We start from the raw sequence: 17,214 nt of genomic DNA, 5'->3' as shown, positions 1-17,214 counted from the left end.
ATAAATATAAATTCATTAATAGTTATTTCTTTAATTATTAAAAAAATAAAAATAAAAATATATAAATAATCACATTTATTGAGCATATTTGAAAGTCATTATCATTTTTCTGAAAAAAAAAAAAAAAAAATCCATTTGCACTGATATGCATATTTGCGATGGCACATCTAGTGTGCACCCTAGCATTGTCCATCTGGGATTATGAGGTTTTTTTTTTTTTTTTTTTCAAAAGAGTACAAATTTTGCTTAGACCTTTTGTAAAAAGAGTAGTCCCACTAAAACGAGCAAGTTCTTTTTACACTTTCATGTAGTCTACTTTTTTAGAAGATTAATAATTTATACAAACTCCAAACACAAGCCATGCACAATCCTTTTGTAAAAAAAATAGACCAAAGTATAAAACAAATTATTATTTTTTTTTTTTTGTGAGACCCATTTTTTTATAAAAGGTCTACACAAGAGTTGCACACTTTATTGACTAAATGTGGCAGCATTTTCCATCAACCATTAGATTTTTCTTCAAAAAAGTTATAAAAAAAAAAAAATTATCTAAGTATGATGAAGTATGTTTCTTGAATTGCTTAAACTAATCGTACTAATTCATTAAAAATGAATTTTCAATTTTATAAAACTACCCTCCCTTTTACGTAAGAGTTGTAGGAAAACTATAAGATTGATCAATTTACTTTATCTTGACCATAATTCCTACACTTTTTCTGCTTAATGGTTAGTGTTAAAATAAGTGTAATGTTATTATACACAAGCTTAGGACATGCAACCATAATATTCGTTTAAATTATAATTTTTTAAAAACAAATCAATGAAAAAGTAAAAAAACAAAGCTAAAACTAAAACTGAAGAAATAAAAAAAAAAATTAAAAAAAAAGGATGAAGATCACACAACACCCTTGACATTGTCACACCCTTTGTCAATTTTTGAATTGAAAACAAAAATTAAAAGTCGCACAAATATGTCAGCCCACTCCGTTTCACTCGCCAAAGAGGCTCACAGTAGTCAGTAGAGCAGCAACTTCTGTCGTTTTAAGTTTGAAATATGACCAAAACCCATAACTTAATATTTTGAAACAGGAAGAAGCATTAAGAAGAGTATAATTCATCCTAGACCTGAGTATCATCAGCAACCATAAAAGAAAAAGACATGATTCAGGGGTTAATTAATGCATACAAAACAATCTAACATAGGCCATTAAAAAGCAACATTTTTCAACCATTTCAATTACACCCATATGCTCAGATTTCAATGCAGATTATTCTGTCTTGTAGTTACCAATACTCATCAAAGTTACATTTTATCTAAAGAAAATGTTGAGAGATGCACGAGTCTGACTCGCTCTCTCGGCTTTATGCAATGCACAAAAAGCATAAGCGGAGAGCCTAACTTCCGAATACCGTAAAATCATGAGCAAAACTTCCGCAGCAAAAAAGGAGCAGGAATTGCTTGAAAAGGAGAAGGAATTACATGAGGAGCTAGATGCATTGGTTCATGAAGAAGCCCTGTACTTCTCCATGACGGCTACAGCTGCTGCTCTGTACCACGAAGCTGCAGCCATTGCTCCGGGATCTGGAACTGATGCAAGGATCTCCCCAGATACATAGGTTGAACGGCCAGCCTACAAAATCTATCTCATCAGATCCCCATTAAGGTGAATACAATGCATAAGAATGTGGATACTTTCTACATAAAGGATTTCTTGTAGCATGAGTATTATGTGGTCTAAAACATGTCACCTAGTGTAGTGCACTAGGTAAACCCCAAACCCATGTAATGCAACTCCACATAGATAAAGTAAATCGACTTCTTATCAATAGGACGCAGCCCCAAAAATTGTTTATACCTAAAGGTTCGAACCTTAGACTTGGGGAGCATACCCCTAAGAACAAGGCCCTTACCATTGGTGTCATCCCCTAGAAACATGGTCATTGAGTCACACAGGAGATGATTATATGTAAGACAAGTTGTCCCAAGTACATGAATATCGAGCCTGCATAACATTTCTACAGTTATTTTGGTTCTCATGACTCTACATTGAACTGCAGGGAACATAAGATAACCAACAGACTGATCAACTCCATGACAAAAAAGGGCCAACAGGCACAAGTAGCATCCGGGAGGGACAAACATGTGGACCCTGGTTCTGTAGTAGCATGTGGATCATGGTCAGGGACTACATTGGTGATTGTGTATCTCATTCTCACAGGCTTTATAAAGCTCACTTTAGTTTATCTATCAAGAGTCACCTCAGGTAAGCACCATGTAGTAACAATCAGTCCCAAAAGCCCAGGCCACTGACTCCCATACAACTCAAGTAACACAATAGCATACAACTAAGCTGAATGTCACTCATGAAGGTCTAAGGTTAAGACAAGTGCTTTAATGCTTGAGTCATCTTATACCAATATGCGCCTATTATGACAACCACGTAGGAGTGATACCCCATATGATAAGGATAAGGGTAGGTGGTGTATGGGATCTCATATTGCTTAGGAATAAGAAGTTCTTGCTCTTTATAAGATTCCAATGGAGCTCCAATTGTATCACTGACTAGTTCTTTTGGAGTATAGATCATGTGGCTTGAGCCTTCCATTGGGGCATTACAAATGGTATCAGAGACTATCACAACCAGAAATGTGGGACTTGAGCCGTACCACCTACAACGGATGCCCTGACAATGATGTTGAGAATTTAAGAGGGAGAGATTGTGATACCTCATATGATAAAGATAAGGATAGATGGTGTATGAGATCCCACATTGCTTGGGAATAAGAAGTTCTTGCTCTTTATAAGATTCCAATGGGGCTTCAATTGTATCATTAACTAGTCCTTTTAGAGTATAGACCATGTGATTTGAGCCTTCCATTGGGGCATTACAAGGAGTCCATGTGATTGATAACCTTAACACCCAAAAGTGTAAATCTTTTATAATACATGGCTTGATTCTAATTTAAATAAAGGAAGAATAAAAGAATCTAACAGTTTGGATCTTGAAAGTATTGCCAAAAGGACAGAAAATGCGTAAGCACAATCTTGTGCATATGTTTAATTATTTTTTGCATATGTTTAATTATTTTTCCAAGTAAGGTATGTTTTCGTGGGAGATGTTGCTAATGTGGAGAGCTTGGCTTTCATCTTGGGATGTAAGATATCTCATTTACCGATAACATCCCCTTGGGTGCACCATTCAAATCAAAATAAATTTGGGACGATGTATTAGAGAAAATGGAGCGGAAACTGGCTAACTAGAAGTGGATGTACCTTTTGGTGGTAGGGTTACTTTAATTAAAAGTACTCTATCCAACTTGCCGACTTACTTCCTATATCAAAAGGAGGGGATAAATGATGAGTTTAAGTTTCACTTGGTAAAATGGGCTAGGGTATGCTCCCCCATATCAGGAGGATTGGGGTATAAGGAATTTATAGGTTTTTAACAAGGCTTTGTTGGGCAAATGGCTGTGGAAATACCATCAAGAATGGGGGACCTTGTGGAAAAACATCATAAACTTGAAGTACAGTGAAGCATGGGGAGGTTTGTGCTCAAATGAGGTAAGCTGGCCATATGGGGTGGGCCTTTGGAAGCACATAAGAAGAGGATAGGATGCCCACTTTAGAAACACCCGGTTTGAGGTGAGTGATGGACTCAAAATCAAATTTTGGCACGACATATGGTGTAGAGATGGGCCACTCAAGGAAGCTTATTCAAAAGTCTATGGCATAGCAAGAATGAAAGAAGCCTCGATTGTGGACCTGTTGGTCACATCAAATGGTGCTCCTAAATGGAATGTCACTTTTTTCAGAAATGCGCATGATTTGGAGGTCAACACAATATCGGAGTTTTATGATCTCATATATTCCACCCGCATGAGGAGAGAAGTTGATGACAAGATTTTCTAGCATCACTCTAAGAAAGGAAAGTTCACTGTCCGCTCTTTCTATCAAGCCATGCACACACATACAACCAACTCATTCCCATGGAAGAGCATTTGGAAGACAAGGGCACCATTAAAGGAACTCGTCTTTGTATGGAAAACTTCATTGGGGAAGATACTCACACTCGACAACTTAAGGAAATGTCGATTTATTATCATGGAGTGGTGTTGTATGTGCAAAAAGAGTGGGGAGTTAGTTGATCATTTATTACTTCATTGTGAGATTGCCATGACATTACGGAACGACTTCTTCACTCGGGTGGGACTAACTTGGGTGATGCTGAGAAGGATGATCGATCTCTTAGCTTCTTGGCGAGGCCTTCAGGGTAACTCTCATATTGCAACAATATGGAAGATGGTCCCAATATCCTTATGGTGGTGCATTTGAAAGGAAAGGAATGACAAGAGCTTCGAAGATCGAGAACAATCAATGGAAGAGCTTAGGACATTGTTTTTCAATACTTTACTTCATTGATTGATTTCAATGAAATGAGTTTCCATGATTTTCTTGTATGACTGAACTAGCACGCTAAGGCGATGCTCTTGTATATGTTTCTTATACCTAGGTTTTTGCCTATTCTTATGATCAATAAAACTTTGTTTAACGATAAAAGAAAAGGTATGTTTTCATGTGTATATATATATATATAATAAAACAATATTATAAACACATGTCACGTTACCAAAAAAAAATTTCAATATATTCATCAACTCAAGGATATATGGTACATGTTTATGATAGTGAAAAGATCAGATATTATAGATAGCTGAAAACTCAATATATTCAATGTTACTCTTTTAAGTTGTGGATGGATAGATCAGAGAAAAAAAATGAAAGCAAGGAAAAATTGAGCCGAGTTCAGGTCCTAGTGCAAAATTGAACAGAAGACATCTGTGTCTATAGTTCATCTTAGTCCTGCCTTTAACCACAAGGCTGCATCCTGACAGGTTTTTGAAAATCTTTTGGGTCAAAATATTGAGAAAATCCAATTATTTTATAAGGTTTGGGGCTAAATTTTAAAATATATAGATTTTTAGATTTTTTTCAAAATATGGTTAATAAATATTTTTCGGAGTTAAAGGAGTTATTAATCTTTTGGGGTCTAGAAATAATTTTTGAATAGGGGTCAAGGGTCAAGGAGGGGAGGGGGGGAGTGGTGGTCCCCATCCCCCTAGATCCACCACTGCTTACAGTATTCATGGAAATTGTTTCCAACTTAATTGAGGGTCATGTAAGGAACATGCAGATGCGTTCAAAGGCTGCTTATTTTCATATCCTTTGATTAGAAAGAATGCCAAGATAAAGAGGCTTAATCCCAATGAAATAGGAAAAGAATCAATAAGAATATCACCTGTGCTTGCATGTGCTTGGTTGATTCAGCTCCAGCCAATGCTGCTTCAGACGAGAGAACAAAAGCAGTGCAAGGATCATCCCCAGCATTTAACCTCTGTATGCAAAGTTTAATATATTAGTCCTTAAGGCCACACTGATTATGAAACAGATGATAATGATCATTGGTAATGACCTCCTGAAGTATTGCTGATGCTGGAATAAGGGCATCTAACAATGTGCGATAACCAGCACTAGCTCCCCCATATTTACAGACTGCTGCAATGGAAGCTTCAAGTGCTTCAGCCCCTGAATTAAAAAAAACTCAATGAGGGAATGTGCAACTCTGAAGATTATGACATTGGGATGATTATCTCACATTGTTTTGCAGTGACAACCGACTGGGAGCTTGCTGTCAACTGTGCATATGCAGCCTTGCAAAATATAGTATATCTGTTTCAAAATGAGAGATTAAATGATTTTTCAGACTTATGTGAATGAATCAATTTGTCAAAGTCAATCAAGTAAAGATCCAGATAAAGGAAAATACAGGATCCCACTAGTTCCTCCCATAACTCTTCTAATAGATGATCCAATTTCGTTCACTGTTTCTGCAGCATCATTCAGAGGGTAACTGGGAACAGAAGATGGAAATTAATACACTGAATTTAGCTTATTTTGGAATGATCATAATCTGGGAGAAAAATAATTAACATGTAACTCAGTAACTGCAAATATGTGCAACCTCTGAACATTATGATGATGTGCGTAATGAAAATACAATACTTCACCATCTTCCATTTATCCACTTCCTTTTTTCTTTTTCTTTTTTACCCTTTTTGCTTTTTTTCCTTTATTGGGTGCTGAAGAAGATGAAAATGGTCTCTGAGGAGAAAGGCAGGCTCAGGGTAAGACAAACCACATGACAAACTTTACCACCATATCTAATGGCATCTTGGATGAATAAGTTTGATATTTCTAGCCTCTTGAACCATTAACAAGGAAGTGCATTGAATATGTCAATCATGTCGGTGATCTTCTCGATGATAAGATTGCAACTGTGGATTTTGTCTTATAAATCTAGTCAAAGTGAACAACTTACTTTTTAATGTCCGCCAGAATTGCTGTTGCACCTCTATACATCTGCAGAAGCAGATAAATTAGACACGGCACGATACATACTACATAATGCACAAGCAATATATCGGAAATAATGATAGGGCTACTAGGATATGACTCACTGTTGACCCACAGTCACCATCACCTACTTTGCTATCCCATTCATTCAGACTTTCCCTGAGATTGACAACTGCGTGTGCTGCTGCTTCAATAGCAACCTCAAGAATCTGGCCTTGTTGATTCAATTGCGGTGGTCGACTTAATGCCTAATCAAAAGCATCAGCAGACAGATTTAATAGAATACACGTGTAAACAGGAAAAACATAAAAGGAAAAATAAGTAATTTAGAAATAGAAAATAAAGTAAATCAGAGCATCACAAGCATGGCAATTGTGCTCCAGAATGTGATAGAAAAAGCAAAGACAGAAATGAAGACCAGTGAGAGATTAAACTCACGACAACCAAACCAGGTTTGTAGAGATAAAAAATGTTATCGAAAGTGTCAAAGACAGTGAGTAGGGAACTTGTCTAAAAGAGTACAATCATCTTAATCTGATTTTCCATGGGGGTAACAAATAAATTTCATAAGCATACCTCATCACTCTTTGTTGAACGAGACGGTGGCATTGGAACAGGAATCTTGGTAGGTGGATGATTACCTGCCAGTAAAGACAATTCTCGAGTTCAATAAAAGTCAAGGTAGCGTAGAACTTGTCTCAACATACATGCACGCATAAATATATGCACATACGCGCGCGCGCACAACACACTCGTATACACATAAATAAGATGATAATACTTTTACTAATGATGGGAACCACTTTCATTACTAGTTCAATATATATTATGCTTGCCATTATGGAGCATCTTATTAGTTTAGACAGAATGCTCAAACAATGTTCAAACAATCCCATATATAGAAGGAAATTTAGGGAAATTAAGAAAAGGAAGCAATGTTCAATTCACTGACCATCAACGCCAACAGGCCAATATGCAGCCGTAGTTGGAGCATCCAGACGTTGCAAAATAGTTTCATCTGCCTTCATGATGGATATTGAAAAACCTGAAAAAAACACGATTCTGAGGAGAACCATAATATTAGTTTAGGCATGATGCTCTTATCAGCATAAACAAACCTGCCATATCAAGAGATGTCATAAATGACCCTGTATACACTCTATCAACAGCCAGTCCATGTTCAAGCTGTAATTTTGGCACTGCTTTTCCTGATGCAATCATTAATTCCATTATAGGGGTGGCTCCTAACCTGCAATTCAAAGGACAATTTTATAAAAAACAAGAGTGCCATGAGGATAGTGGAACTTCAGATAAATTGTTGACCATCATAAGGAAACAGAGAAACTAAAGTCAGGAAAAGTTTATGTTTTGGAATAACATCCTAAAAAGAGTTGATGGCACAACAAAAAGCACATGTAAGATAATAACTGAGCAGCTATACTAAATATCTATTAGAAACAAATAAAATGATTGAAGAAAACTAAAATTACATTACTTGGTCACCGTTCAGCACAAAATTGAAGTTTTTGATTTAGAAAACCAGGAAACTTTGAAAACATTGGCCAAGAGCAGCAAGTTCAGATCGATTTTTATAATTCTTGTATAATTAGGTTCACAAATATCTAATATATTTTACTCTGTAATGTGGCAGAGGAACAGATTTGATCCAGATTGGACAATTGAAAAACATAGGATTTGTAATTTTGAAATTAAAGATAGTAACAAAAAAAAAATTGTAGTGGGGGCAGAAACAGCTGGGAGTATCAAACGTGTAATGAGTTAAAAAGAAACATCATAAAAGGTTGTCAGATTTGTCAAATAACACCAATGTTCAGTTACCTTCACTTTTATTAAAATCTAAAAGAAGTTGATTGTAGGCCCCTTCTTTATAAAATAAGGTAGATTTTATTAAAGAACAAAAGGTCATTACCCAAGTACGTAGATAGCATACAAGAGATGCACCTTAAAAGAAAATGCAAAAAGATCTAGAAATTCACGGAAAAGGGTTTATAAGAAAGACAATAAATAGTAAAAAAAAAAAAAAACACAATTCCGAGCAAGAATTCAAAGGTAAAGGGTGTTTAGGAAGAAATAATGAGAAAAAAAGTTAAGAGGTAGAAAACAGATCTTGAAGAATGAGGAATTAAACCAGCATCAGTGGTTCAAAGCATCAAAGCTTGGTCCAAACTTGTAACCTTAGGAAGGTCTAAGAAACATGTAATCTGTCTGACATTCCGGTTTGAGTTGCACTACTGATTTGATGTTCACTTTAGTTTTTATCAATTTGCAACCATAAAGATAGAAACTAGAAACTCAATCCACAAAAACATGTATCTATTTAATATAATGTTGATTGCTATGATGCTAAGAGCACAAATAACAGTCAATCCCATAACTTGATAAGGTGAATTCTGATCTAAAGCACAGATCCTGGCACCTACCCATTGATCATGAGCACAACTCTATTGCCTCGTGTAATGGGAACATAGTTGGTTTCCTGCAAAGATTATATAATTTAGACTAATGGTCATCAACTTGAGCTATAAAATTTTTGGAAATGAGAAAAAAAAGAACCTTATGCTGTAAACTTTTTTTTTTGATAAGTAGAACCTTATGCTGTAAACTTAATCACACATGGTGTGGGATTTTTAAATTTTAAATATAGTCATGGTGCAAAGATATACAAGCTACTGCAAAGTATAACATCTTCAGGATAAATTCTTTCTCATTGATTGACATAAGTAAGTTGCATTAATGGCTAGGTGCCTCCCTCTAATATCTCTAATTGAATGCCCAGCTACATCAAATATATGATTATTTTTCTGCCCTTAAACACTATAATAAGCACTAAGCATGCAGCCTCCAAAACAACCAAGTTCTAAAGTAAAAACCATGCTGTTAAGAAACTCAAAAATGAACCAGGTATGTTCCAATTCAGTCCAAAAAGAGCAAAAATAGCATCAAAAGGATGCAGCAAATTGCTTTGAAGATTTTGTCCAGAAAGTCAAACTTAGAATGACTAAGGCCTCGTTTGTTTTCACAGATGAGATGAGATGAGTTGAGTTGAGATAAAAGTTAAAAGTTGAATAAAATATTGTCAGAATACATATTTTTAATATTATTTTTGTTTTGGGATTTGAAAATGTTGAATTGTTTATTTTATTTTGTGTGGAAATTTAGGAAAGTTGTAATGATTAGATGAGAAGAGTTGTGAAAATAAACGAGTCCTAAGTGCTCTAGGATCGTTGGCATAAAAATATATAGAACCCTAGAACGCGTCTTTGTTAAGGGAAAAAAAAAATCAGTAAGGGTGAGCATGCTATATATTAAAACAAGAGTTGAACATAAAATACTTTGACATACCAGTGAGAGTATTTGATTAAGAACATGAGAAACCACCACATCCACAGGTTGAATGTCGGCCACAGCAGCACCAGGTTCACCATGCTGTACAGAAATGCATGTTCAGTATGCTTGATACGTAAAAGTTGAACAAGAATTTAATTAGTCTAGAAGTAAAAGTATAACTGCGCAATTGATAAATAATATCAGCAAGTAAAAACCAGTGGATAGATCAAAAGTAATCAACTACAGATAAGCTCAGAAAAGACAAAGAACTCCAAATTATCTTACGTATTAAAAATACTACAAATTTAAAATTCTTGAAATAAATAAGGAGTGCATTTCTTATTTCAAAGACAAGGGATGGCTGAAAATGACATACAATCCCAAGGCCAAGTTCCATTTTCCCTGGACCCAAACGATCTGATGTAACCTGCCCAGGCAGTGTGCAAACAGATAGAGCAACACCCATTGTTCCAACCATTTCTGATGCACATTTTGCTTCGGCAGCAATATCAGCAAGGGAAAGGCCAGCAGCAGCAGCAGCTCCAGCCACCTGTCTTTCACAAAGGGCAAGAATTTGTGTGACACATTTAGTAAGATGAAAAATTAGAAAAGAATAACCTGGAAATTATATTGTTCAATTAATATAACAATATGGAAGATGCTGGAAAGGGTATGTGATTGGGGTTAGCGAGGGTGATGCCGGAAAGGGTACGTGATTTTTTAGCCTCTTGGAGAGGTATTAGGGGCAACTCTCAAATTGCATCCATATGGAAGATGTTACCTATTTGCCTATGGTGGTGCATTTGGAGGAAGCAGAACACAAGATGCTTTGAAGATCAAGAAAGATCAATGGAAGAGCTTAGAATTTTGTTTTTCAACCCTTTTATTTCATTGGTCGATTGTAATTGATTTTCATGGCAGGTCTTTGCATGATTTCCTTGTATCTCTAAACTAGACATGAACTTGCTCATGCATGTCCCGTATACTTGGGCATTTTTGTCTCTCTTTTGATCAATAAAAATTTGTTTACCGATCAAAGAAAAATATAACAAGTCATGAGTCACAAGGGGAAAAAAGAAGACAAGAAGGATATTGTTGAAAACTGAGATGCAAGAATGTAATTTTTCTTTTCAATCTTTTACTGCCTCATACAATGGATGACTTATAACTCATGCTCTAACTGCATGGTCAAGAAAAAATCTTGCTTTTTAATCATTGATGTAGTGCATAAATTCTCATGCATATGTCAAATACAGAACATACAAGTCATTGGCGAAGGAAGAAGAAAATTAATAATACAAAAAGTTCTGCATAAAGAATAAAGAAAGATGGAAGATGGATAAAAAGAGAGACACAGATAAGGGAAAAATGAGCCTGGAGTCGGTTCAAGGTTGATGCAAATGCAAATGCACATGCCACTAAGCTTCTTCAAGTGTGCATGTTTTGTTTTGGGGGGAGAGAGAGAGAGAGAGAGAGAGAGAGAGAGGACCTTATGAACGAGAATAGTCCCTGCCAATCCTCTTCGTCCAACTATGCCACGAAGTGGAGGTAAAGCACAATCATCCCCCACAATTACAGTCTATAAGGTGCCAACAACAGTTAAAATATATATATCTTTTGGGTCTAACCATGTAGAAGATGATTATGAATATAAACTTAAATGAAAGCATACCTCCACTTTATAACCTTCAGATTTTGCCTGCTCGGCAGCCAAACCAAAATTCAAACGATCACCAGTATAATTCTGTCAAAAGCAGATTATAATGCCTCGAATCAAGGTACAAAAGCTAGATGACTCCAATAATCAGAACATCCTTATACAGTTAACCACACTCAAGTAATAATAGACCATTCACAAAGCTCACCACTCTTTCCAACATGGTTTCAGCCACCCTATAATGAAGATGTTATTGCTTCTTCTCTCTCTCTCTCTCTGTATCTCTCACTCAAACCACCTTTTTATTTCTATCTTTTTCACTGGTCTAGGGTTTCCCAGAATCAACATAAGCCATTAGACACCCAGAACAAAGACGCCATCATAAACCATGATATATAAAAAGTAAGTACTTGTTTCAAAATAATGTACCGTGACAATTAGAAGACATCCCATAGGACCTGTTACAGCACGGATGCCCTGCAGTAAAAGTAGGCTAGATCAGAGTCATCTAAGAGTGATTACAATTATTGATAGGGTGATGCATATGCATGTCCAATAATAAGAATAAACGAAATCATACGGCAAGAATTGAATCAACTGGTGGAGAGGCAAAAACATCCCCACAAATAGCTGCTGTCAACATCCCCTCCCCCACAAATCCAGCTTGTGCAGGCTCATGACCACTTCCACCTCCTGTATGAGATAGATCAATGTAACAAAAGGCTTCCTAGGATGCCCAATTTAATTGCAGCAACTAACAGGTGTAAGCATACGAACAACTATCGCTTAATGTATTACATCAAAAGACAAAAGAGGACTAGAAGTCATGGATTAGATTTGTCAAGTATTATCTCCCACGAATTGTGAAGGCCAAAGGTCAATCACAATGATCCATACCATCGAGTCACATATTTATCCTTTTGGGTAATTAAGAACTACCGAGGTTGTGAAACAGTTTCATGCAAATAAACAGAAGCAGGAAGAAAACACTCTTTTCAATATTAATTCATAGCAAATAATTAGAATTCAGTATAACATTAACTCACTGCTAACAGTTGTGTTTTAAAAACCGTTCCAACTTTTTTTTTAATCATAGTAGCTGCTTTAGACAATAAGAGCATGATGGGTGAAACTAAAATGAAAACTGTGCAAAAACTTTTCATGGTCTCTAACCTGATATAATTGCAACTTTATCATATGTTGAACTAGAAACATCAGCACGTAATACAACCTTCACCTGTGTGTTAATATAGGAGGACAATGTCATAATAAAACTAACTTTATGTACATAAGCTCCTTAACAAAATCTTAGAGATAAAAAATCACCTCAGGAAAACCATCTAAGAACTGCAGCCCAGGATACGTTTCCACAAGTCCCTCGATGAACTCAGTTACAACATCTGCAACAGTATGCAACCACAATAACAAGAAAACAAAGATCCAATTAGCAAATACTATATCGCATTACTCTTTTTATTGTAATTCGTTGCTTTACTTGCACGACCCAAAATATTAAAATAGTGATGTTCTTGCACAAGGGAAAAGACAAACTCCCTAACACTCAATCTATACCTCCAAAAGAATGACAGAAAGGGAGTATTGCTTAGGAAAGGAAGGTTAATATAAGTTTCTTCCTTTCCCAATCTCTTGTCCCTTAGGACATGCGCAAAGTCAAAGAGAACCAGTGCTTTTTTTTAGTAAAGAGAACCATGACTCACTAATGAATAAGAATAGAACCCTTAAATGTTACGTCAAAAAGAACAACACTAACCCTTATCCCAAAGTCATAAGAAGAAACAGATGAAATAGAAAGGAAAAATGAAAAGAAAACTCTTTTTCATGTTTCAGTACTTTTCCTACTATATCTAAATAGTCTTTTTAGGTCAAGAAGCACTTGCATGAGTTTGGTGGGATCTACAAAATCATATTAGCTTGGTAGGTGGGATCTACAAAATCATATCTAAGGTATTAGCCAATCGTATGAGTTTGGTGATGGACACACTCATTTCCAAGCCCCAAAATGCTTTTGTTCAGGGCTGGAAAATTTTGGATTCAGTTTTGATAGCAAACGAGTGTTTCGACAGCCAATTAAGAGAAGTTCCAGGGATTCTTTGCAAGCTAGACATGGAAAAGGCTTATGACCATGTGTGTTGGGAATTTCTATTCTATATGCTTAGAAGATATGGCTTTGGGGACAAGTGGTGCGAATGGGTTAAACATTGTGTTTCGACCACTCGGTTTTCGGTTTTAGTCAATGGAAAATCTTGTGGTTTTTTTCAGATTTCGAGGGGTTTGCAACAAGGGGATCCGCTATCACCTTTCCTTTTTGTTATAGTTATGGAGGCTTTGAGCCGCATGGTGGAGGTTGTTGTAGGGGGGGATTTCTTGTTGGTTTTTCGGTGGGCAACAATAGCAATGGTGTCAACTCAATTTCTCACTTACTATTCGCAGATGATACACTCATCTTTTGTGATACTGTTAACGATCAGATTCAAGCTCTAAGGGCAGTCCTGTTGTGCTTTGAAGTTGTTTCGGGACTCAAGGTGAACTTGGGGAAGTCGGAGTTAGTACTGGTGGGGGACGTGAGTAATATTTCTTCTCTAGCAGAGTTGTTGGGTTGTAAAATTGCCTCTCTACCTATGAAATACCTTGGACTTTCTCTAGGGGCATCATTCAAAGCAAAGAGTATTTGGGACGAGGTGGTAGAGAAGATTGAGAAAAGACTATCGGGGTGGAAGCGGCTATATCTATCAAAAGGGGAAAGATTAACACTTATCAAAAGTACCATTTCTAACCTCCCCACTTACTATCCTTCTTTTTTCCCATTACCGGTGGGTGTGGCAAACCAGATTGAAAAGTTTTTTAGAGAGTTCTTGTGGGGTGGCATGGGGGGAAATTAAATTTCATCTTGTAAGTTGGCAAAAGGTGAGCTGTCCAATTGCGAATGGTGGGCTAGGGGTGCGAAATTTTAGTACTTTTAATAAGGCACTCCTAGAGAAGTGGTTGTGGAGGTATCAATTGGAAGAGAACTCATTATGGAGAGAGGTTATTGATCATAAGTATGGTAGTGTGTGGGAGGGATGGTGCTCTAAGGAGGGTAGGGGGTCTTATGGAGTAAGCTCATGGAAATTTATTAGAAAGGGGTGGAACACTTTTGAAAAACATATTAAGTTTGAGGTAGATGATGGAGCAAGAACTCGTTTTTGGTTCGATGCTTGGAGTGGGGAGAGCCCTCTTTACACTGCTTTTCTAGTTGTTTTTTTAACTTGGTAGAAAATCAACAAACTACAGTTTCAGAATTGTTGTGTCATGTAAATGGGATGGTAACTTGGAATGTCATTTTTACTAGAAATGCTTAAGATTGGGAACTTGAAGAGATGGAAGATTGTTATAGCTACCTATATTCAGCAAAGTTAGGAGGCAATGGGGATGGTCGTATGTTGTGGATCCACACAGGGAGCAAAAAGTTTACTGTTAAATCTTTTTATAAGGCTTTGACAGTCCACCAGCCCACATTCTTTCCGTGGAAGAGCATTTGGAAGGTTTTTGTGCCATCCAAAGTTGCGTTTTTTATTTGGACAGCTACACTCAGGAAGATTTTGACGGTAGATAATCTAAGGAAGCGGGGTATGGTGATCACAGAGTGGTGCTATATGTGTAAAAGGAATGGAGAATCGATAGACCACTTACTTTTACATTGTGAGGTGGCTGGGGAGTTATGGACTGGTATCTTAACAGAGCCAGGCTGAGTTGGGTAATGCCTAAGAGTGTGGTGGAACTACTAGCGTGCTGGAATAGAAGGCATAATAACACTCAACTAGCAGCAATGTGGCGAATGATACCTTTGTGCTTAATGTGGTATTTATGGTCGGAAAGGAATGATAGGTGTTTCAACAATAGGGAACGTGCAGTGGGGGAAATCTGGAATTTATTTGTATTTTCTCTTTTCCAGTGGTTTTCTGCCATTGTATTGAAGGGTGGGAATGTCCATGAGTTTCTATCTTCTTTTCAGTTCACTAGAATGTAATTAGGTGTCTCACTTTGTATACTTTTTGTGTACTTGGGCATTGCATAGTTTCATAATATTCAATAAAGATTCTTACTTATAAAAAAAAAAAAGCACTTGCATGTTAGTTAACTAGAGCTAGAATTTACTAGTGTGAATATTCATTATGATTAAAAAGTCTTACTTCATTGTAAAATTATTCAACCCTCAAATGAGTACAGGAGGGAACATTCGTACAAGAGGGAAAAACTAAACCTTAAACAGCACTTCCTAGTAACTGTCTAACTTACATTTGCCATTCTCCTTAGAAATTTTTTATTTGAATGCCTTGGTCTGCCTCCCAAGGGACTTATTCTTTCTTTAGCCTTTGATTAACCTCAGAACCTGCCTTAACTCTCCATTTTTTCTAGGGGTCTATTCCGAGGACTAAATGTACCCAAAGTAAACAAAATATCAGATATTGGTTTTTTAGTGAATAAGAACAAGGGATCCTTATCTCGGCCTTAAGCCCCCGTTCAGTTTCAGCAAACAGGCAAGAAGAAATTATCTCCAATTGTCATTTAACATTTTTAAGTTCCCAAAAACAACATGAAACATAGCATTCGAGATTGTCCTAACTTTTCTCGGCAACCAGACATCAGTAAGTCAAAGTGGATTTCTCTCCAAGACAGACAGTTATAATAGAATTGAAGCTGGAAACTATTCATAAATCATCACAGAAAACGCAAGTAAGCAAGAGTTTCCAAGAAAACCACACGAAAATAATAATCGTAATACTCGCATCTTTTAAAATTCTCTCGGTAAACAAACAGATAATTACGAACCTAAATTCACCTTCAGCCTAACGCACTTAAAATACAGAGCATCAACTAAGAAATCTGAGCATGAAAATAATTATTAAGTCAATTGATATAACGCCAAAAAGTCAGAGATTTCCCGGAATATAAATAAGAACTAAATTGATCATCAAAAAACCAAAAGAAAGAAAAACAGCACGGTCGCATTTCCCTTCTCGTACCTGTTAGTTCCCCCGGCCGGTTTTCTCGGCAACCGATCAGGTAGAAGGAACTCAAGAATCGCACATGAATTTTACTATGCAAACCAAAAATCCTAAAAAATGTAGGAAAAGAAAATGCGAAGAAAGAAGCGAGAGAGTGAAAATGCGAACCGTTGGGATCGTTGATGAGCTTCTTGCCTCGGGAAGCCATGTCATCAACGAGACAAGCTCTAGCTAGCGAAACCTGTTTGTTTTTCGCATGAAATGAAAGAGAGAGAGAGAGATTGCGTCACACACACATGGAAACGCACCAGGTGCCAGTGCGGGTTTGTTGCTTGAAGGTCAAGGGGCAGAGAGAGAGAGAAGATGGGGGTTGCTTGTCCGATCGAGCAAGCCAACATCGCTTGTCCATTAATTACGGAAATGTCCTTGTTCTGGTAATGGATAAAGTTACAGCTCAAAGTGTTTTGAGTCAAGTGAATGAACTTTTCAATTACCTTTTTCTTAAAACTCATAACTTCCAAACCATACCAACTACGTTAGGTTAGTTTGGGCAGTAGAGTTGAGAATAATATTTTATTATTTATTATTTATTATTTTATTATTATTATTTATAAAATATCTAATATCACTTCGTTATTAAAAACGCAACTTTAATTTTGACAACTGACCCTCCAAATGTGAAATTACGAGGTCAACCCTTTCTCAAAATCTAACGTCGTTGAATGACAGATCAAGCTACCGATGGTTTTTTTTTTTTTTTGTTTTTTTTTATGTTGTCCAATATGCTTCTC

The 17,214-nt window shown here is 36.5% G+C and overlaps 1 protein-coding gene across 1 annotated transcript; it reads right to left on the bottom strand.

The window, feature by feature from the left end:
* Nucleotides 1-1,167: 1,167 nt before the first annotated feature.
* Nucleotides 1,168-16,821, bottom strand: LOC108993156 (putative 3,4-dihydroxy-2-butanone kinase). Its single transcript, XM_018967944.2, has 20 exons — nucleotides 16,592-16,821; nucleotides 12,744-12,817; nucleotides 12,591-12,654; nucleotides 11,998-12,110; nucleotides 11,847-11,894; nucleotides 11,433-11,504; nucleotides 11,250-11,339; nucleotides 10,137-10,310; nucleotides 9,776-9,859; nucleotides 8,854-8,909; nucleotides 7,531-7,661; nucleotides 7,365-7,457; nucleotides 6,989-7,053; nucleotides 6,517-6,660; nucleotides 6,378-6,418; nucleotides 5,826-5,909; nucleotides 5,655-5,728; nucleotides 5,472-5,584; nucleotides 5,298-5,393; nucleotides 1,168-1,631 (listed from the first exon to the last, which is right to left on the bottom strand). The coding sequence occupies exons 1-20, from the start codon at nucleotides 16,629-16,631 to the stop codon at nucleotides 1,503-1,505; spliced, it is 1,785 nt and encodes a 594-aa protein (XP_018823489.1). The 5' UTR covers nucleotides 16,632-16,821; the 3' UTR covers nucleotides 1,168-1,502.
* Between the last annotated feature and the right edge of the window lie 393 nt (nucleotides 16,822-17,214).

The sequence above is a fragment of the Juglans regia genome, chromosome 15 (assembly GCF_001411555.2).
Source record: "Juglans regia cultivar Chandler chromosome 15, Walnut 2.0, whole genome shotgun sequence".
Lineage (NCBI taxonomy): Eukaryota > Viridiplantae > Streptophyta > Magnoliopsida > Fagales > Juglandaceae > Juglans > Juglans regia.
This window is presented reverse-complemented; position numbering and strand designations above follow the sequence as displayed.